The sequence below is a fragment of the Heterobasidion irregulare genome (genome assembly GCF_000320585.1).
Source record: "Heterobasidion irregulare TC 32-1 unplaced genomic scaffold scaffold_09, whole genome shotgun sequence".
In the NCBI taxonomy this organism is placed as follows: domain Eukaryota; kingdom Fungi; phylum Basidiomycota; class Agaricomycetes; order Russulales; family Bondarzewiaceae; genus Heterobasidion; species Heterobasidion irregulare.
Window position 1 is genome coordinate 574201 of NW_009258205.1, and position 19759 is coordinate 593959.

Genomic DNA, 19759 nt, shown 5'->3' on the forward strand with positions numbered 1-19759 from the left:
CTTCTCTTGGGACCGACGGTCTTGACCAGTGAAAACGTCCCGGAAATCCGCGCATGCATATCCCGTCCCCGACAACGACTCTTCAACTCGGCTATGGCTCGGCTCCTCTGACCATGAGGGCTGTTTCGACTTCGTGTGCACAAAAGCAGGCGAGGCCACAAACTCGCCGCTCGAGTTCAGCTATAGTTGACGCCCGATCAACTCTCGTTGTAGGACCAACTCTTCGAATGTCTGAAAAGTGGCTTTTGCATCGGAGTCAGATGTGTCCCGCAGAGAAATTCATTCTTTGTTGGTGCATGCATGCAAGCGGATTGTGCGCTTTGCTGTTCCGTGCGTGTCCTGCACGATGCCGTGAACTTTCCTCGACTGGCCAACTAAAGACGGACCACTGTCGTGCTTTGCTCACCGATGTCGTTCTTGATAACCTATCATACTTGTGATACACGATACTCATTTATGAAGTGTCTTTCTGACGAGAATTAGCGCAGAAGGCATCATGACACACAAATGTCAGGTTAAGATCTGCATTTTGAGTGGCATTGGAATCTAGAAAGGTTCAGGATCGTGGTGAAAACTCTGCATACAAACGCAGCGACCGTAAGTACCTCGACACAACATAGACGATCGCGAATGCGAAAGGTTCAAAATTCTGATCACACGAAAGGTATATAGAAATTATTCATAGAAATTATTCATTTGAATTATTCATTTGCAAGTACCCCCCCCGCAAAAAAAAAAATGAAAAAAAGGAAATGCTAATCAATCTCACCACTTCGTCACGACACCAGTCCTAACCGATAACAGTGCGCTGACAGCGTCGAGTTGTCCTGGTCTGGTCTGAGGCCAAGGAGGACCGGCCCCTTACTCGCATTCAGATACGCCGTTCCCCAACCAGATGATAGCATGTATAATATTGTGTGTCTATGTACGGCGCGCAGGGACGAGTGTCAGGTTAGGCGACGAGGCGCGAGGGCAAGGAAGGAGACGTACTATGTGTAAAGCTCTGGGGATCACGTGTATCTCCGCGGAGTACACATGCTGTTGGCTTCGGTGTAGAGTATACTTTCGGTGCTTAGAGGTACACCAGTGCGCAGCAGCATTGGGGAGTCGAGCATGAGGATGGTTTTGATCAAGACGAGGATGTGACCGTGGTCGAGTGCGTGGTATGGAAGAGCGTAAGTGGGGAGAGACTGCAGGTGAGGTCGTCTTTTATACGTGCAGGAACAAAGGGTCGCCTGTGTGTTGCAGTTGGGCGCCACAGGTTTCAAGCTTTGTCCACGAATTCAAGAAGGTATGTCATGCCACGCGGCAAGGCTTCCACCCCGCGCGAGTGAACAAAAAGTGGGCCATGACGGTGGTGAGACATTATCACAGAGCAGATCCTAGAGACGCATGTAGTCGAGCCGATATCGGTTAGGAGAGGTATACAGTTTTCGCGTCGAATATATCAGATAGTTCGGTGCGGTGGCAATCCATTTCGCAACTCGACGTCGAAGGACTTGGTGGATTGCGTTAAAGATGGAGAGAGCCCGTCGAGGACGAGTCCGGCCGGCTGGCACGGGCCGAGCCGAGGAAAATTCTTCCTGAACCGAACAATGCGGCAGTGGCGGCGGTCGAGCAGCCTCTGGGCCAGAATCACGATTCGCAACGCTCTTCACCTGCCCAGCACAGCTGCGAGGGCCATCGATCAAGACTCGGCCGAACACGACGATCTCCAATCCTGACAGATCTTGTGCGCCGCCGCGTCTGTGCGTTTGGATCTCTGTCTTCCGTTTCTGCTCTGGACTGTTCCAAATATGACGCATTCTCTCTGTCAACTTGTCATTTGCCATATCACCCATCCTCTCGATGCGGCATGGGCGAGATCGCGTGCTTCTACTCAATCTCTGCCAGCAGCTAGTGCACCGGCACTGGCGGTGGACGCCATGTAGGCGTCACGCGCCGACATCCCTTCATCGCTCGAAAAGTACTGCAAGTGCGGCTGAAAGCTGGTACATCCGAGGCAGAGTGACTGGCAATGAAGCTGCCCCGTTGATGTTCTTGTAACTTGATGGGTCGGAGGTCGATCGAGGGTCGGGTGACTGATGGGCAGCTCCAGTCGAACACCCCGCATGCTACGAGCGGAGGATTGCGTTCTCGCTCGGCTATCGGAAGCTCCTTTGTTCGGGTCATCGGACTGTGGGCGAGATCGTACTTGTGGTGCGATGGGTTCCGCTGCTGTGAAATGTGAAGGCTCTTTGCCATCGCCATCTGTTGTGATATGTTCTCGAGGACTGGGATAGGCCAGTGAGTTTCTTGCCTGTTTTATGTAGGATTTCCGTTGCACTGAGCCTCGAGACTTCAGCCAGTGAATATTCGGTGAACAATGTTGTTAAAGGCCGGAAAGGCCGAGAAGCAGCGGCCCTGGCTGCGTTACGGAGCATCGTGGTGCGCAGAAGCTCTGGTGATCACACTTCTGTAGCTGATCTGCTGAACAATGAGAGGACGAGAGCTTACTAAATCCATACTGAGCTCGTGAGCTTGCGGCAGGTGTTTCAGGGACTTTTCTGTCTAGACGTGTCTGTGCCAGAGATCCGGCCGCGATCTGGCGTCCGGACGGGTGTGCATCCTCCGCCACTACGATTCTGGTTTGGAATCTTTCTGGTGCGGGTGCTGCTCGTTTGTGGGCCAGGACCACGGTATGTGGCATGGAAGGCGTCCCCGTCTGATTTGGGCGCGAGGAGCCTGGCCGCACGAGTGATCTACGCCATCCCCGGTACCGTCGAACCGCGCCCGCTCACTTTCAACCTCATAACATGTGTATTTAACTCTTCCCGCCACAGCATGTTGATTCGCGATTGGCTTCCCCTGCACTCATATTAAACTTCCTTTCCTTCGCTCTTGCTTGACCCACCGCCTGTTCTCTTTTTATACCGCACGCCGCCCCTTCCCTTTTTATATAGCCTGCAGCCAAACCCCTCCCTTCTGTGGTCCACCCGATGCTTCTGAACAGCCTTCTCGCCCCAACCGCCATCGAGCGTGACGCCCACGCGCGGTCGTCGGAGATGCCATCGACCGTATACTCTTCTCACTGCGCCTCTCCCACCTCAACCTGGGCGTCTTGCCCTACTCTTCTGTCCGCTAGCTCGGCGGCGCCCTCCCCGTTGTCTCACACCTCCGACACCGACACCCCCGTCTCAGATAATCCCTCTGATCTAATAAGCTTGCGTTCAAACACCACATCCACGTCGTCTCCTTCCCCTCCCGTTTCTTGTTCTTCTCAGAAATCGAAGCTCGGGCTTCCCAACTCGTCAAAGAGCTATGCGACCCGTGCGGCCAAGCGCGCCTCTGCAGCTCGAGTGGATTCCAGGCTCACATTGGGATCGACGGGTAGGGAGCAGCAAAGACCAAATCCTAACGCATATAGTGACAATGCGAACGAGTACGAGGTCCAGCGGGTCGCATATGCGGCAGGCGTACCTCGCGAAATGCTCAGTGTCTTCCGCGCGGACCCCTTCGAAACAAAGCTCTGTGTTTTCGGCCCCGACGCGGTGTTTGAAACTGCAGATGACCAGGTATGAAATATTTCACCGCCGTTAATCGGTGCATATATGCGCTCGAGGACTGATGGCGGCGTCCCCATTTAGACTACAGGCGACGAGGTCGTCGTTGCCTTGCGCAGGAAACGTGTACGCTCGTCCCCTCGTGCGAGCACTCAAGCTCAGCGCAAGCGTCGCGCCGTTCAGGTATACCAGCAACAGCTTTTGAGCTCGGCATTTCTCTCGACGCAACCGATGGTGCACTTCCAGCACGAGCTCAAGCTAGACTTGGACGACGTGCCGGGGCTGTTCCCATTCGCTTCTGATAACAAGGTATGCCCAGCCCGAGCGGAGCAAAAGGACAAGCAATGTGAGGATGAGAATGCCGGTAGACGCAATCGGCGTGGCCAAGGGAACAGACGGGCTCCGCCACCGCTCTTTACGCCTGTCCATCAGTTCCTGCGGCACACACCCAAATCTCAGGGCGATCACGCGGTACAGGCTACTGGTCACTCACAGGAGGAGATAGTCCCACCGACTGATGTAGACCATCAATATAATCCCCCACAAATCCCCATAACACACTCCGAGGACCACGTCTTCTCCGCACATACCCTATATGCGCCACCCTTCAATCTCTCCGAACTTCCTTATCTCCCGCCCTCGAGGTTCGACTCACCGCTGAGCGTCTGGACGCACACTGCACCATCTTCTCCGTCGTCGATTGCTCGCTTACAGAATAACAGTTTCAGCAGTATCAGCAGCATGGATAGTGCCCCTTGTGCTACTCCGCTTGGCGCGTCCTACAATCCGAGCGTTGTCGAGAACGTTGCTCGGCCCTTCTATGCGCCGATGTTCGCTTCCGAGTTGGGGCAAGATTATCTGTGCTCTGGCCTCCATGCGCGTTCCTTCGGTGGATTGGTAGATAACTTCGCTGCCCCGTATTTGCTGCATCAGGGCGGTGACTCGGCGCCAACCTACGAGCCTGCAATATACGCACCTACCCCCCGACCCGCACTGACTAGCTTCATCGCGCATTATACCGCAATGCAGGCTCCTGATATTCAGGCTCCCCATGTTCCTGGCCTCAGCAACGTATCCCTTCCCATAGGGCTTGTTGAAGTCTCTGGCGCCTCCGGTCATTCACCCTCTACCTGCGCGCGCCCAAGAGAGCAAGATTCGATGCCAAAGCTTGAGCCGCAGAGTCCGGGCTCCATCGGATCGCCGACGCGAGAGCCACTTCATCCGTGCTCTTTGTGCCCTCGCAAATTTAACCACGCCCAGGGGCTCTCGCTACATATAAAGTCCCATGGACATCACGGAGAAGCGGGAGAGCGAAGGGATGAGATGGAAGAGAGTGTAGACTCGGCCAATCAATTGAGAAGGGCGGAGATGAGGAATATGGAACAGAGGAGGCCACCTTTTGGACTCGAGGACGTGAGTGCATGGATTATGAATGCTGGTCGCAGTACGGAAGTTGAGGAACGTCTCCAGGGCGACTGGAACGCTCAAAGTCAAGGGGACTCGAATCGCAAGCCACTTGCACCGATGTCCAACATGCGGACAGGCTTGGAGCAAGATTCGCATGAGGGCGGATCGGGACTTAATTTCGCGCAATTCGAAGGAGCTGCGGATCGGCGGCTTGGAGAGCGGTCTGTGGGATGTGCGGGACCATTGTCGCACTCGCTCTATCATGACCCGGCTCATCACGGCTATCATGTACTAGATGGTCCCGATGGTGGGAACGGATATTATGGACAGTCTGCACAAGCAGTAAGCATCCTTATTCACCTTGCACATCCCCCTTTCTTTCCTCCGCTGAAGCATCTTGCTTTAGCAGAACATATCAGGTCACATGGAAGGCTTCTTCGATCCTCAGTCACAGGCATCCGCCCTCTTTCCCACTGCAGAGCCAGCCATGAGTTGTGACAACGAAGAGCCCACAGCGTTGCCTGGGTGTTCTCTATTCCTTGCACCCCTGGACGCACTAGGGGGACTCGAGACATTGCCGTTTGTTCAAAGCCCCGGTTGGATGCACATGATGAGTATGTGAACGAGAACCGTGGTTGGGGGGCGCAGGCTGGTCTTTCGCTTCTTTTGATTCTCTTTCTTTTCTGGCGCGTCTTTTCTGGCGCCGAAAGATCACCAGCGAGCGACATGGAATGATTTCCGTTTTTTTTTGTGTAATACGACATATCAGGAGCTCACTGGAACGGTTTCGATGGACCAACCATAGTCATTAGCATCATAACACCCGACATTTCTCGCATACATGACTCGAGTTCCGTCCTTTTCCTATTTTTTTATTGTCCTTTGTAGGCGCTTTTAGTTGTGCATTTGTATATCATCCAATTTTGTCGGTATGTCATACGGTTGTCCTCAGCATCATCCCTGTACAAGCCTTCGGATATAGCGAACGCATGATCAACATACAACGAGTTGTTTGATTATTGTACAATCAAACCAAGTTCTCAACATAGTTTTCACAACTCATACACCCTTGCGACACGAAGGACGTACGCATATAGATCATACATCAATCCCAATACAGTCACAATCTTCCTGGACATGTCGCGAGGGGACGAGGGATCATGAACCGACCCGCGGCCACTGCTCGGACTCGCAGACAGGCGGACAATCCACTTTCAGTTGGTCCGTCGAGGTCAGTGAGGAAGCATGAGAGATCCAGGCTGTCAGGAGAGGTCTCTAGGATTTCAGTAGGGACGGAGACAGCGCCTTCAATCGGTCGGGCGAGAGAAGTCAAGATCGATCAGACTGAAGCTCGGAGCTGTACGAGCCCGAAGACCTCAAAGCGAGGGTGAGCTTGGGGCTTGGACGGCTTGGAGGGGACCCGTGTGGACCCGTGGCTGGTGGTCGGATCGAACGGCGGGCTCGTGGAGTGGGCGGCGCGCGCGCCCGTTCCAGCGGCGTGCCGCAGTGTGCACTGCACAAAGTCGAGATGGTGCAGCACTGCAGGCTCGTTACTCGTGGTTGGAGGAGACGCTGCCGGGTTACGGTTGGATTGGGCGACGGGCACTTGGTGTCGGGGATGGCGTAGGGGGTGGTTTCCGCTGCTCGAGTCACGTCGACGGCGACGACGACGACGAGGGAGGAGGCCTCGGCTCGTGATGGCTCGTGCAGTGAGCGCAGCGCGCGCGCGACGCGACGCGACTCGGAGTTTGAAAGAAGACGCGCTCGCCCAGTGCTCGCAGGTGCTCGCCCTTACGGCCTTACCACGAAGATACGAGCCAGGAAAAAGCGTTCTAGCGTACATGCAGACAATCATGACCAGATACATCGTGAAAATCCAGCAAGCCGGGCGGCTAGTGAGATCCTCACCAGGACAGCGCCGCATGGCAGGACAGCAAGCCGTCACTGGCGACACGACGACAAGAAGCAAACGGCGATAGACACGGCGCATATACGTATGTTATAGGAGAAACAGCTAAATACTGGAGTTGGACGACGGTTAGACGAGACGAGACGAGACGAGGGCGGGGGTGCCGGAGGAGAAGTACTAGTACGTGGGGGGACATCGTCAGGAAGAGGAGGACGAGGAGGCGGTGGCAGCGGGCAGGTTGGCGCCGGTGCTGCTCTTGCGCGTGCGCACGACCTTGTTCCGCAGCGCGCGCTCCTTCAGCTCGTTCTCCCTACGCTCGAGCTCGTCGCAGTCAATTCCCCGCTCCTGCACCTGCACCTGCACGCCGACCGTCCAAACGTCCACACGAAACCACACGAAACGAACGCAGACGCAAAAACAAACAAGCAAACGAACGAATAAAGGAGAAACCGAGGCGCGATCAGCTCACGCGCGCCCGAGGACACAGGTCAAGTGGAGCGCGACGCACGCACCTCGTCCTGCCCCTCGCGCTCGGCCTTCTCGCCCTCGCGCTCCCGCTCCTTTTCGCGCTCGGCCTGCCCCTTAATTCTCAGCTCGCCTTTCGCCGCCGCCGTTGCTGCCGCGGCCCCCGAGCCGGAGCCGTCCGCGTTAGGCTGGCTAACGTCTGGCACGGCTGCCTTTTCTTTTTCCTTTTCCTTTCCTTTATCCTGATCCCGATCCCCGTCCCCGTCCCCGTCCTTTACCTTTTCCTTCTCTTTTTCCTTTTCTTTGTCCGTTTCTTTTCCCTTCGCCTGGTCGTTGCCTTTCTCCGCCTCCTTCCCCTCGCGCTTCCCACGCCCGGCATCAACAGACCCTTTCCTCGGCCCCCGACTGCGGCTTTTACTCCTGCTCCCGCTACGACTCCTACTCCTGCTCGCGCTGCGCATCCGCACGTCCCTGTCCTTCTCCTTCTCGTGATCCTTGCCATTATCCCTATCTTTATCCCGCGCCCGCTCTCGCTCCCTCTCGCGCTCCCTCTCCAACGCCTTCCTCATCTTCCGCTCCCGCTCTCGTCGCCCCCCACGCTCCCGCCGCCGCGGCACCGGAGGCGGCAGCGGTGGGAGATGTGGCGGCGGAGACCGCGAGCGCGACACCGAGCGCCGGCGCCGCCTCCGCGCGGCGGGTGGGCTCACGCTGCGCCCCCCTCCGCCCCGTCGCGCGCGGGGACTCGGGCTGCGGCCGCCGCGGCGCACCCGGCTCCGGGAGCGGCTGCGACTGCGACTGCGACTGCTCCGGCGGCTGCTGCGGCTGCTCGCGGGGCTGAGGCGGCGGCGGCGTGGCGGGGGGCTGCGGCTGTCGCGTCCGCGCCCGCGCCGGCGGGGTGGGGAGAAAGAGCGGGAGCGGGAGCGGGCGCGGCGCCGTGGGGGAGGGGAGCGGCGCGAGCCGCGGGCGTAGGGCGAACGGGAGCGGTCGTGTGCGCGATGGCGGTCGCGATCGCGAGAGCGGGAGCGGTGCATGTGGGGCGGGGTGGAGCGCGAGCGCGAGCGTTTGCGGAGGTGGGGAGGGGGAGAGCGCGAGCGATCGCGGGAGCGGGAGCGTTTGCGAAGGTGGGGAGGGGGAGAGCGCGAGCGATCGCGGGAGCGGGAGCGTTTGCGGGCGGGTGCGGCGGCGGCGGTGGCGGTGGCGGTGGCAGGTGCGGCGGGGGCAGGGGGGGAGGGGGAGCGAGCGCGGCGGGCGGGGGGCGAGCGGGAGCGGGAGGAGCGGGTCGGGGAGGGGCTGCGGGTGCGTGAGCGAGAACGTCGGCGGGTGGGGGTGCGCGAGCGCGAGCGTGAGCGGGGGTGTGGACGCTGTTGGGAGTCGGGTCAGTGAAATCGATCAAGTAGAAATGGCTAGATTTCATGCGTACTCCGCCACGATTTCCCCATCCGTTGTCTCTTCCCCTCCCGCCACCGCCGCCACCGCCGCCACCGCCACGATCGTCATCAAAACCGCTGCCTCTTCCTCTCCTGCCGCCGCCCCGACCCCGACCTCGGCCATTCCGACCGTCTCTCTCGCGCTCTCTGATCTCATCGAGGCGCACTCTGCGATCGCGCTCCTCGAGGGCACGTGTGTCCCCCTCGCGAGCACGGCGAAATTCTTCCTTCTTTTCCTCGACGAAGGTCTTTGGTATGCCTGCGGGGGACTCCTGGGCCTCGAGGAGGAGGGCCCAGAGGGCGGACATGAAGGCGGGGGTCGAGGCGGTGAGGAAGCCTGTCAGATTTATTTGCATTTTTTTAGGGTCGGGCGTCTAGAGGCAACGAGGTCGGCTCTGGGAACGAAGAGACGAAAAACACGTGGAAGGGAGGGGGACGCACCGGCTGAGACTCGTCTTCGAGGAGACCCATCGCGTACTCGACGACGACCTCGTCCTCGAAGCCGACGAGCTCGACGACCTTTTTGGCGACCCACGGGCGGATGACCTCGATGTTGACCTTGCGCATGTCGACCTTGAGTGGCGGGGAGAGGCACGTGAGCGAGTGCGCGGGGGAGACGGGGACGGGGTGGATGAGCACAGTACCTTTTTGTCAAACTCGGGGGGAAACTTGATGGACTTGAGGAGCTTGAGCTCCTTGTCTGAGAACCTGCGGTCCTGGTCTGCCGACGTGCCCTTGAAGAAGCCTTGTGAGATGAACGGACGGGTCAGTGAGGAGACAGGAGCACGCGGAGGGGGAGGGCGTTCTGACCTGCATCCGCCATTGGGAGATATCGAGGCCGGGATGAGCTGTGGAGGAGAGAGCGTGGATGGCCTGTTGTGTCGCGGGCGTGGGAACATTGCGTGACGGAGAGCGCCCGTTTATCGCGTGGCCACGACGCCGGCGCGCGAGTCACAGGCTGTCACACGCGACCACGCGCTCCCTGACCGCACGTACGTGATCGCCTTCCCGCTCCCAATTTCCAGTATGCCTCCTCCCTTTCCCTCCTCTCTCCTCCTCCCATGGCCCCCTCCTCCACAGAGCCCCCGCCCCTCCACTATACCCGCTTCAACCCCCTCGCGCAGGCCGCCACCGCCTCCGACTCCACCCTCCCCGCCGCCCCCACCCCGACCGGCAGCTCCAGCAGCAGCAGCGGCGCGGATGATAAGGCCCCCGGCTTCTCACACAGCTCCCTCGGCCTTTTACTCATCTTCCTCGGCTGCTTCGCCGCACTCCTCGTCGCCTGCGTCGTCGGGCACCGCATCTACATCCGCCGCCATGGCCTCCGAAACCCCGCCCCGCCGCAGACATCGCCCGCGCGCCGGCCGCGGCGGGCGAGAGAGCGGCCGCGCATGTGGGACGTGTGGCTGCTGGACGATCGCCGCTCTGCGAACGGGCGCGCCAGCGGCGTAGACGGCGGCGACAGCGCGAGGTGGGCAGACATCATGGTGCGCGACCGTCTCCCTCCCTCCCTCCCTCTGCTCTGCTCTGCTCGAATCGTTCGCCACGAGATCCTGACTGGCGCGGAACCTTTTTTTCACGTTTGGCGCCCCGGCGATTCATTGATCTGGGATCAACGCGCGACATCGAACTTCTTTCGCTGCACGTCACTTTATCGCCCGTCCGTCCGATCCGGCACCGCCGTATTATAGCCCGTCGCCGCCTACCTCCATACCCCCACCCCGACTCCGCCGGCCGCCCCGCCGGCTGCCTCGCCGCCGCGGACGCGGACGCGCCCCCGATCGCGCTCGCCGTCTGTGCCGGTGCGCGCACGGACCCGCGATGCTCCGCCATCTGTGCCGTACGCCATGGAACACCATATCATGATGTCCCAGGCCTGGTTCCGCGGCGTCTACCCCCTCGAGCCAGAATACTCGCCCCGCCCACGACCCCGACCTCAGCCGCAGCCCTCGTTCTCGAACACGCCCCCGTCCCAACCCCCTCCCGAACCCTCCCCACCCGAGATGCGCGTCGCAGTTCTCATCGCTATGCCCTCCCCATCCCGCTCTACTAATTTCACCTTGACTCGATCTCATTATTCTCTCGACGACCGGCGCTCCCCGCACGAAGCATCGAACCACGCGGACCCACATTCGCACTCTCACCCTGGGGACGCCACTGATCGGGACCAGAAGCGCGTTCGGAGCCAGAAGCAGCGCGATATCGGACCTGGGTCCGTGGACGATGCCGGCACCGACGCGTCTGCCAGCGCCTCCGCCTCTGGCTCTGGCTCTGGCTCGGTCGACGCTGGGCCGTATAACGTCGTCGAGGAGGAGCGGCGGGGCGCGTGCTCGCTGGGGGCGGACGGCGCATATGTGTTCGGCGTCGTCGATCTCCCGTGGGAGCCTGGCGGCGTGCCTTGAGTCTGGCGCCCGGCCAGCCAGCCTGCTGCTGCCTCCGCCTCTGCCTCTGCCTCTGCCTCTTTTCGCCTTCTTCTCTCACACTCGCACGCCCGCTCGCAGTCTCGCAGTCTCGCAACCTCTCAGCGGACACACGTGGCAGCGGTGTTGTGCGCCCGACGCGCCCGACGCCGCCGCCTTCTCACTCGGTTCCCTGCCTTTGCCCCCGTCTTGACGCTCCCGTCTCCCGTCCTCCCCGCCCTCCGCGCGTCTATGTTGCATCGTCGCGCCCTGTCTTGCCACATGCCCAGCCTCGCGCCCCGTCTTGTCTTGCCTTGCCCCTGCCCCTGCCCCTGCTCTTCCGCTTGCTCGCTTCGCTCTCCGCAGCGCGTCCTTGGTTCCGCGCCCGAGCGCGTCGTTTATTGTTTTGTTGACCCACACACACCGCACTTGTGTTTGTCCCGGAGCGCACATACGCATACACACAGATACACATGCATGCACGCACGCACGCACGCATACACATACCACACATGTGCATGCCATTCCTGTGTTCGCGCCGTGCGTGAGGGCGGCACGTTCGCGGCGCTGATTGACTAGCCTGCCTGCCTGCCGACTTCCTCACGCCGACTTCCTCACGCTTTGCGCCGCGGATGATTCTTCGTACCCTACTGTTCCCGAGGCGGCTTTCAGGCGACCCGGGTGACTCGCAGGCGCGTGTGATGAGGAGGGCAGGGCGCATTGGAGGCCTTGATTCTTTTCTTATGTAGACAACGAGGCAAGGGTGTGCCGCCGGTCGGCTGGCTGGGGAGAAGGGAGAGGGGGTCGGGAGTGGGAGTGGGCGTGATGCGGGCGCCATGCGCGCGGGCACGGCCAGCCGGGGGTTCTGATGCTTTATCTTTGGGGGTCGGGAGTCGGGAGGCGGGCGGGATATGGGGTTCGGGGTGGTTTCGAGGTCGCGGGTTGGGGAAGTTGGAGCGCTGAGTGAAGAGGTGGGAGCGAGGAGGCGGGGACGGGCGAAGGATAGACACGAGCTGGCGTTTGACATATATCCGTCGCGTCGTCGGTCCTCCCACGCGCGGCCGCCTCTCCGCCGTCCGTCCGTACCGGCCTTGTGGTGGTCGACTCTGCGCGCACGCAGGCGCGGTGCAGGTATGCATACATCCGCACACAGACCTCGGAACGATTTTTTTTTGCCCTTTTTTCATATTTTTGTTGTTTTTGTTGTTTTTGTGACCGCCGTTATCGCCGAAAGCTGACCCTCCCGCGCTCGCGTCGTAGGGGGCCAGCAAGGCGCCCGAGCTGCAGCGTATGGCCAGCGCGCGGTCGTGTGACGATGTACTGTATAATCACCTTCTTTTTACTTCCGCTTTTCCTTCCCCTCCACTCTCCCTCCCTCCCTCCCTCACCCCTCTTCGTTCTTCGTTCTTCGCTCTTGCTTCCTTTTTGCATCTCCCCTCTTTGCTCCGATCTGACCCCGACGTTTTTTTTGTCCTGTGTGCTGCGTTGTGTAATGATGTTGTGTGTGGATGCCGAAGTGCTCGATTGCATACCTCGTCCTGTAGAAGAAGCGCTTAATCACCTACTTACTTACTTACTGTACGGATCGCCGTGCGCGGAGCGCTACGTTGTGTTGTGTTGTGTTGTGTTTTATATAAAGATATATATTCTGGTGTACTCGTATATTTTGTTGGATAGAGCGGGGGTGTGGTGCACATCGGGGGAGCGTTCGATGATGAATCACGCGTGCGTTGATGCGATGAGACGATCCGACGACGGGTGTCGTCGCTGGCACTGGCCAAAGAGCGGGGATAGCGATATCATTCCAACCACAGCGCGTACACAATAAACACAGCACAACACAAGCCCCCACCCCATCCAATCTCATAACATAACATATACCGGCACGCACCCACGCACCCACGCCCTCACGCCCGCAGCCCCGCCCTATCCCCAACCAGCCCCCGCGCCGCCTCCCGCCCGCCCTTAACGCAATCCCCGACGCTGACGCCGCCAACGCCCGCCCCGACGACGCGCAGGCGCCCGCCCCACGGCGCGCGCTGCAGCGCGGCGCGGAGCTCGGCCATGCGCTGCACGTGGCCGACGGCGTACGTCGGGATGCAGCGCGCGTGCGTGTGGTGGTGCGCGTGCACCGGTGGCGGGAGCGAGGCGCCGCTGGGGGATGCGGACGCGGACACGGGCAGGGAGGGGGAGGGGTGGCCGAGCTGGCGCGCGACGGCGGCGAGGACGGAGGAGAGCGCGAGGTGGGGGGTGGTGGGGTGGAAGGAGGGGGGCGGGTACGGCCCGCCGAGCATGGCTGTGAGCTTGACGAAGGGGGGCGCGCCCGCGCCCGAGGCGGCGGGGCCCCCGGTGGGCGCGTCTTGTTCTGCGAGGCTCGCGGTGTCGAAGACGACGCCGAGGAGCCCCGGCTCGTCGTCGATGCCGACGTCGACGTCCAAGCGCTTCTCCGCGTCGGGCGGCGGCGCGCTATCCGCGACGGCGGTGTACCCGCGCAAGGGCCGCGGGACGAGGTAGCCGAAGCCGGGGGGGTGGAGGGGCGCGGGGAGGCGGGCGGTGGCGAAGACGAGGGTGAAGACGTGCATGGTGGAGGAGGTGTTCGCGAGCAGGTGCGGGAGGGGTGCGGAGGGCGGGAGGGCTGGGGCGAGTGCGGGGAGGGGGAGGGCGGAGATGACGTGCGTGGCGACGAGGGGGGCGGCGGTGTCGTCGGCGACGCGGATCTGTCGCGCGCGCGTGTGTTAGCCCCAGGAGCAGAAGCAGGAGAGGGAGAATGAATAGGGGCGGGAACGGGAGCGCACCTCGAGCGTCTGGCCGTCCTCGGTGGGGCGCAGCGAGACGACCTCTGCGCCGCGGCGGAGCTCGACGCGCGGGTTGCTCTCGAGCGCGGCGACGAGGGCGAGCACGAGCTGCTCAAGGCCATCCTTGAACGAGATGACGGCAGCCTCGTCGACGCGGCGCACGAAAGCGGGATCCGCGCTAAGCTCCCAGGCCTCCTCCCGCTCGCGGGCCTCCCTCTCCCTGCGGCGGTCCTTGGCAGTCCACCAGGCGCGCCAGCCGAGCTCGCCGAGGAGGACGCTCCCGTTTCCGCGGGCCTCTGCGTCCCACAGGGCGGGGAAGGCTGCGCGGACGCTGAGGACGCGGGCGTCGGCGCCGTAGACGCCGTGACAGAAGGCGCTGCCGAGGACGCGGGCAAAGGCGGGGCCGAAGCGGCGGGTGAGGAAGGCGTCGAGGGACTCGTCTGTGGCGCCAGTGGGGCGGTTGGCGGGGCGGAAGGGCTCTCGGAGGAGGGCGGGGAGGATGATGCGGGAGAGCGGGGAGGTGAGGAGGGACCAGAGGGAGGAGGGGAGGGCGAGAAGGCCCGGGGTGGGCGGGACGTGGAGGAAGCGGGCGCGGGCGGCGGGGGAGGAGCGCGGGGTGGTGATCGTGTGCGGCTCGAGATGGAGAAGGTGGATCTGCGGGTGGAGTGGAGGACGGTGTGAGAGACGGCGGGCGCGATGGTGATGGCGGCGCGAGACTCACGAGCTCGAGCACGGACTTGGTGTTCGCGCGGACGGTGCGCGGGCCGGCCTCGAGGAGGATGCTCGCGCTGTTCCCGTCGTCGTCGTGCACGTCGACGCGCTCGCTGCGGACCCAGCCGCCCATGCGGGCGTCTTTTTCGAGGAGGGTGATGCGCACGGTGGGGTCGAGGCGGGCGAGGTGGAAGGCGGCGCTGAGGCCGGTGAGGCCGCCGCCGAGGACGACGACGTGCTGGGGCGGGGGCGGGGGCGAGGAGGCCATGGGCGTAGGGGCCACGGTGGGTGTGTCAGGAGGCGGTGGGTGGCGGTGGGAGAAAGGCGGCGGAGCGGGCGGCGAGGCCGTGTGCTTGGGGACATGTCTCGGCCTTCGCGGCGGCGGATTCGCACGCGCAAAAATGGCGAGAAATGCGGGGACGTCGTTCGCGTGCGTGCAGGACGTCTGCGGGGACGATGCTTGCCGCGGGCGAGGGCGGGACGGAGGAGAGGGGACGGCGGTGCGGAGGACGGCGCGGCGAACCGAACCAGTCCGGAAAGCGAACAAGACGGACACGGTCCACGTAGCACCTCCTCCCTTGCTCCTCTCCCCTCCTCTCCTCCTCTCCTCCTCTCCCTTTCTCTCCTCCCCTTCTCCGCACAACCACCCAAACCACCCACGCAGCACCATGGCACGCGGCAGAAAAATCCTCAACGGCGACTCCGCCGACAAGCCGATCACATCCACAGAGCCCTCCGAGACCAAGCCGAGCCCGCCACGCGCGTCCCTCCCCGCCCTCGCCATCTCCGCCGCAGCCCAGGACGTCGACCGCGACGAGGTCAAAGTCAACAGTGCGAACCTCTCCGAGCTCAAGAATGCCTGCGACGATGCCCTCAAGCGCGTGCGTCCCTTTTTGCCTCCACTTCCTTTCTCTCTCTCTCATACGACGCTCCGTGTCGCGTGCCATGGCATGCGCTGTCTGTCCTGTCGTGCCGCCGCGAGCAGTTCCTCTCCCGCCCCGACCTCTTCAAGCAGATCCACCTCCACACCGACGTCCGCCTCGCCCTCGGCTGGGCCGGCGTCTTCGTCGCCGCCGGCACCGCCTTCTACGGCTGGAAAGTCGACTTTGAGCAGTCCAAGCCCGTCATGTGGGTCGGCCTCGTCCTGTGCGTTCTCTCCCTTCCCTTGTGCCGCGTGCGCGCATGCTCATTGCTTGGGCTCTGTGGCTCTCGCGGTTGCTCGTGTGCAGCTACGTCCTGCTGACGCTCCTCCAAACGCTCTACGCCTATTTCATCGAGGGCGACATCGTCTTCGTCGGCAAGCGTAAAACATTCGATAAGCGCGTACGTCTCCTCCCATCACCCGTCAACTCCTCTCCACCCCCCAACTCCGCTCCGCTCCCTACCCACCCCATTCGCCGTCCGCCGTCGGACTCCGGCTGATCGCCCGCCTATAGATCGTCACAGAGCGGATAACCCTCTCCGCGCGCACGCTCCCCTCCACCCCCGAAAAGGCGCCGCACTACTCCCTCTCCGTCGCCTACCTCCGCTCCTCGGGCGCCGGCAAGTCGCTGCTCGCCAAGGGCCACGCGGACGCCGCGCGCGGATACGACGCCTTCTTCGACGCCGCGGGCGTGCTCGACCAGGTCCGCTTCGAGGCCTGGCTCAGCGAGCTCGTCGGCCGCGTCATGGAGGCCGGCGCGGAGTGATCGCGTCGCGGGGTGACCGCGGGGAGGGGTGGCGTGCGTGCGTGGCTTTGTGTGTCGCTTTGTGTGTCGCTTTTTTTTGGATATTGCGAGATGGGGAGGGTGCGTTGTCGTTGTCGTTGGTGAGCTTTTTGGTTAGTCGCGTTGAGCGCAGAGGGAGCAGTCGGTGCGTCCCGCCCTCGTCCTCGTCCTCGTCCCCGTCCATGACGCGCCCTCCTGATGCGCTCTTGCCCCCCTCGGCGTCTCGGCGTCTCAGTGTCCAAAGTCCGTCGCAGTCCCGCCCCCGTCGCAGTCCCGCCCCCGTCGCAGTCCCGCCCCCGTCGCAGTCCCGCCCCCGTTCCTGTCCCTATCCCTATCCCTATCCCTATCGCTCTCTACCCCTCCCCGTTCTATCCGTCCCGCCTGTCGATTTGTGTCCTCCCCCGTGCACGCCGCGGATCGGGGCGGTCCCCGCCGCCCGCCCGCCGCCTGCGCACCGTGTAGCTGTAAGTACATTACATACGTATACCACTAGGCTTGTCGAAATTTTCCATACTTCTCTTTTCTTCTCTCTCTCTGATTTGATTCTGCGCGCGTGTGAGTGCGAGTGCGAGTGCGGGTAGGAGCGTGCGTGCGTTGGCTTTGCGGTGGTTGGAGCGGGCGCTCGGCGCGTACCCTGCGACCGTACGTACGTTGGGTTTATTTTCCTGCGAGTGGTTTTTGGAGTGGTTCATGATCGAGTGTGTGACGGGATGTCGACGTCGACGACCCGACGGGGTGGACTGGGATATTTCGCGCTGGGCGCCGTGGGAATTTGAGCTTTTCGCAGCTTTGAACGTGTCGTTCCCGGCGACGGCCAGCGATACTCAGGAGATAGCCAGCAACACTCGGGAGACAGCGCATACTAAGTCAGTACTACTCGACGTTAACGAGAGGCCCTGCGGGCTCTCGCTTTGTCGCGGATTCTTTTTCTTTGCGGCGCTAGCTCTTGAGCCTGAGCCTGCAGGGCGCGCGTCACCGACACACCTTTACCATGCCTCTCTCGCTCCCCCCCATACAGGCATTAGAAGAAAATAGCAATCAACGGTTCATCCTTCGCAACGACGACCCGAACAGCGGCTCCGACCCCGATCTCGTCATTACTGCGTTAGAGTTGCTACACGAGGGCCACAGAAAAGAGGTATATCGTGGGACATTAGCGGAACCCATCGAGGAGGCGCCGTACGTCGCGTGCAAGGTCGCGTATGGCCTGAATGCGATTCGGAAGCTTAGACACGAGGCAGCGCTGTACCAGGGCAGGCTCAAACCTCTCCAGGACGCCTGGGTGCCCATATGCTATGGGTACTTCGTCGGCGACACCGATGAAGGACTCACTGGCTGTCTCATTCTTGACTACTGTGGCGAGCCCGTCAATACGAGGTTCTCGTGCCTGGAATACAATTTCAGGTACGTTTACTTCTTTCGATTTGTACACTGTCAATTTCACGTCGTTTGAAGGGTCCAAGTCATCAGTGCGTTCGTAGAGATTCACAATGCGGGCGTCTGTCACGACGACGTTTCGGAGAGGAGTGTTCTCAACTGTGATGGCATTCCCTTGGTGATCGATTTTGAAGATGCGACGGAAGAGGAGTGTGGGCGCAAGGTGGATGTTGTTGTCAACACTATCGAGCCACATCCGGCCAAGTTTGGGTGCAAAGAACTCTTCGACTTGACTGTCGACCTTGGTTTGTGGAAGCCAGATCAGTGCAGACGATGATTGAGTAGAAAAGTTTATCGCTGACGAGGTGTGCTAGCCATTGTGCTCTATGGTGGCGAATATCAATCGACAAGGCTCCTTGATGATCCGCGCAAACTTGCTGCGACTGCTCCGGAAGAGTGGTCTGAGGGACGAGCGTTTGATGAAGCCTGTAAAGTCATCGCAGAGCATTATAAGATTTATTATCCTTCTCGCTACAAAAAGTGGCTAGCTGAACGAAGTGCGTCCTCTTATCCACACACTTTGTTTGTAATGCATGCTCCTGACGTTGAGGGAACAAATAGGGGCAGATGAAGGTGGTGGTGCGTCTGAGGTTGCAGCAGTCGGACATCCTTCTGTGGAGACAGGCGAGAAATGACCTATAAACGAGGAGTGCCGTTGAGTGGCTCGTAGCTGTAGTGCGTGCCCTTCCTTGATTCTCTGCTACAGACTCGCACTCAAAGACATCCGTCTCCTCTGCCCCGTCCAAGTCCCAACCATGTAAGCAAGGAACCAATTAGTCTGAATAGAATCCGTCATTTTGAACACAAGCGCGCGGGCCCCGGTGAGTTGTGCTCACTCCAGAAGTTGTCGGAACGTCGCACGCGTCCGTCGGGTCGCTGGCATCTTGAGAGTGCGTGCCGTTGCTCGACTTTGGTAGTCAGGACTAGTCAGGAACGTTTTGGCAGTTGGTAACTTTTTCGCCTACTTTTTTGACGGACACATGACAAGAGCTTCAGTCTTTCTTTTTGACCTAACTCAAGCTTGACCGGTTGACCACTTGAATCTCTGTTTTGTTTTATTGAGACCGGTGACTTGGCATAATATCCCGCAAGGTAGCGCAGGATGCCGTGAGATTCAAGCGCTTTGAGCTTTGAACGTAACATCTCCAGCTCGCTTCGTGGCCACCACAGCGCCGGCCATAAGCTTGCAGGCGCTGCCTCACGCTGCATCGCCGCACCCCACCATGCCTCTCTCACTCCCTCCCATACAGGCATTGGAAGAAAACAGCGATCAACGGTTTATCCTACGCAACGCCGACCCGAACAGCGGCTCTGACCCCGATCTCGTCATCACCGAGCTGAAACTGCTCCACGAGGGCTGCAGGAAAGGGGTCTATCGTACAACGTGATCGGAACTCATCGAGGATGCGCCGTATGTCGCGTGCAAGGTGGCGTATGGTCAGAATGCAATGAAGAAACTCAGACACGAGGCAGCACTGTACCAAGGCAGGCTCAAGCCTCTCCAGGACGTCTGGGTGCCCATATGTTATGGACATTTTGTCGGTGAGACCGACGAAGGGCTTACTGGGGTGTCTCGTTCTTGATTACTGCGGCGAGGCTCTCAATACGAGGTTCCCGTGCCTGGAACATGATTTAAAGTAAATTTATCTCCTTTCCGGCTCTACACCGTCGATCTCACGTCGTATAAAGAGTCCAATCATCGGTGCTTTCGTGGAAATCCACAATTCCGGCGTCTCCCACAACGATGTTTCGGAGAGGAATGTCCTCGGCCACAACGACATTCCCTTGGTGATCGACTTTGAAGATGCCACAGAAGAGGAGTGCGAGCGCAAGATGGACGTTGTCGTGAACAACATCCGGCCGCATCCCCACAAGTTTGGATGTAGGGAACTCTTCGAGTTGACCAACGAACTCGAGTTGTGGTAGCCAGGTCAGTGGAGACGACATTGAGTAAAGAACTT

The 19759-nt window shown here is 60.8% G+C and overlaps 11 protein-coding genes across 11 annotated transcripts; 4 read left to right on the forward strand and 7 right to left on the reverse strand.

Annotated features, from left to right (window-relative positions):
- Positions 1-1382: 1382 nt before the first annotated feature.
- HETIRDRAFT_119908 (uncharacterized protein) lies at positions 1383-2689 on the reverse strand (the record flags this gene model as incomplete). Its single annotated transcript, XM_009551607.1, is given in 3 exon segments — positions 1383-1886; positions 1906-2273; positions 2497-2689. The coding sequence occupies 3 exon segments, from the start codon at positions 2687-2689 to the stop codon at positions 1383-1385; spliced, it is 1065 nt and encodes a 354-aa protein (XP_009549902.1).
- A 289-nt stretch (positions 2690-2978) lies between these two features.
- Positions 2979-5965, forward strand: HETIRDRAFT_429080 (uncharacterized protein; the record flags this gene model as incomplete). The annotated part of the gene is made up of 5 exons (XM_009551608.1): positions 2979-3554; positions 3627-5291; positions 5356-5563; positions 5848-5878; positions 5902-5965. The coding sequence occupies 5 exons, from the start codon at positions 2979-2981 to the stop codon at positions 5963-5965; spliced, it is 2544 nt and encodes an 847-aa protein (XP_009549903.1).
- Positions 5966-6288: 323 nt separating this feature from the next.
- On the reverse strand, positions 6289-6816 carry HETIRDRAFT_453980 (uncharacterized protein; the record flags this gene model as incomplete). Its single annotated transcript, XM_009551609.1, has 1 exon — positions 6289-6816. The coding sequence occupies one exon, from the start codon at positions 6814-6816 to the stop codon at positions 6289-6291; it is 528 nt and encodes a 175-aa protein (XP_009549904.1).
- Positions 6817-8956: 2140 nt separating this feature from the next.
- HETIRDRAFT_243565 (uncharacterized protein) lies at positions 8957-9496 on the reverse strand (the record flags this gene model as incomplete). The annotated part of the gene is made up of 3 exons (XM_009551610.1): positions 8957-9124; positions 9192-9323; positions 9395-9496. Coding segments are annotated over 3 exons (402 nt in total), but the record flags the coding sequence as incomplete, so codon positions are not given.
- A 315-nt stretch (positions 9497-9811) lies between these two features.
- Positions 9812-12206, forward strand: HETIRDRAFT_460274 (uncharacterized protein; the record flags this gene model as incomplete). Its single annotated transcript, XM_009551611.1, has 2 exons — positions 9812-10237; positions 10442-12206. The coding sequence occupies 2 exons, from the start codon at positions 9812-9814 to the stop codon at positions 11150-11152; spliced, it is 1137 nt and encodes a 378-aa protein (XP_009549906.1). The 3' UTR covers positions 11153-12206.
- Positions 10992-12206, reverse strand: HETIRDRAFT_387930 (uncharacterized protein). Its single transcript, XM_009551612.1, has one exon. It carries the CDS (start codon positions 12174-12176, stop codon positions 11400-11402), a length of 777 nt encoding a protein of 258 aa, XP_009549907.1. The 5' UTR covers positions 12177-12206; the 3' UTR covers positions 10992-11399.
- A 725-nt stretch (positions 12207-12931) lies between these two features.
- On the reverse strand, positions 12932-14923 carry HETIRDRAFT_479021 (uncharacterized protein; the record flags this gene model as incomplete). Its single annotated transcript, XM_009551613.1, has 3 exons — positions 12932-13866; positions 13945-14598; positions 14666-14923. 3 exons carry the CDS (start codon positions 14921-14923, stop codon positions 13057-13059), a joined length of 1722 nt encoding a protein of 573 aa, XP_009549908.1. The 3' UTR covers positions 12932-13056.
- Positions 14924-15248: 325 nt separating this feature from the next.
- On the forward strand, positions 15249-16890 carry HETIRDRAFT_144363 (uncharacterized protein). Its single transcript, XM_009551614.1, has 4 exons — positions 15249-15536; positions 15641-15801; positions 15885-15978; positions 16092-16890. The coding sequence occupies exons 1-4, from the start codon at positions 15324-15326 to the stop codon at positions 16341-16343; spliced, it is 720 nt and encodes a 239-aa protein (XP_009549909.1). The 5' UTR covers positions 15249-15323; the 3' UTR covers positions 16344-16890.
- Positions 16187-17053, reverse strand: HETIRDRAFT_435843 (uncharacterized protein). Its single transcript, XM_009551615.1, has one exon. The coding sequence runs from the start codon at positions 16833-16835 to the stop codon at positions 16593-16595; it is 243 nt and encodes an 80-aa protein (XP_009549910.1). The 5' UTR covers positions 16836-17053; the 3' UTR covers positions 16187-16592.
- On the reverse strand, positions 16353-17106 carry HETIRDRAFT_411164 (uncharacterized protein). The gene is made up of 2 exons (XM_009551616.1): positions 16597-17106; positions 16353-16506 (listed from the first exon to the last, which is right to left on the reverse strand). Exon 1 carries the CDS (start codon positions 17051-17053, stop codon positions 16835-16837), a length of 219 nt encoding a protein of 72 aa, XP_009549911.1. The 5' UTR covers positions 17054-17106; the 3' UTR covers positions 16353-16506; positions 16597-16834.
- A 246-nt stretch (positions 17107-17352) lies between these two features.
- Positions 17353-18075, forward strand: HETIRDRAFT_325115 (uncharacterized protein; the record flags this gene model as incomplete). Its single annotated transcript, XM_009551617.1, has 2 exons — positions 17353-17765; positions 17817-18075. 2 exons carry the CDS (start codon positions 17353-17355, stop codon positions 18073-18075), a joined length of 672 nt encoding a protein of 223 aa, XP_009549912.1.
- Positions 18076-19759: the final 1684 nt, after the last annotated feature.

Bases quoted from the DNA above. Each gene is read 5' to 3' on its own strand.
- HETIRDRAFT_387930 (XM_009551612.1), bottom strand. From the start codon at position 12,176: ATGTCAAACGCCAGCTCGTGTCTATCCTTCGCCCGTCCCCGCCTCCTC.
- HETIRDRAFT_144363 (XM_009551614.1), top strand. From the start codon at position 15,324: ATGGCACGCGGCAGAAAAATCCTCAACGGCGACTCCGCCGACAAGCCG. The intron at 15,537-15,640 runs GTGCGTCCCTTT...CGCCGCGAGCAG, and splicing joins GCGACGATGCCCTCAAGCGC to TTCCTCTCCCGCCCCGACCT. The intron at 15,979-16,091 runs GTACGTCTCCTC...GCCCGCCTATAG, and splicing joins GTAAAACATTCGATAAGCGC to ATCGTCACAGAGCGGATAAC.
- HETIRDRAFT_435843 (XM_009551615.1), bottom strand. From the start codon at position 16,835: ATGTACTTACAGCTACACGGTGCGCAGGCGGCGGGCGGGCGGCGGGGA.
- HETIRDRAFT_411164 (XM_009551616.1), bottom strand. From the start codon at position 17,053: ATGAACCACTCCAAAAACCACTCGCAGGAAAATAAACCCAACGTACGT.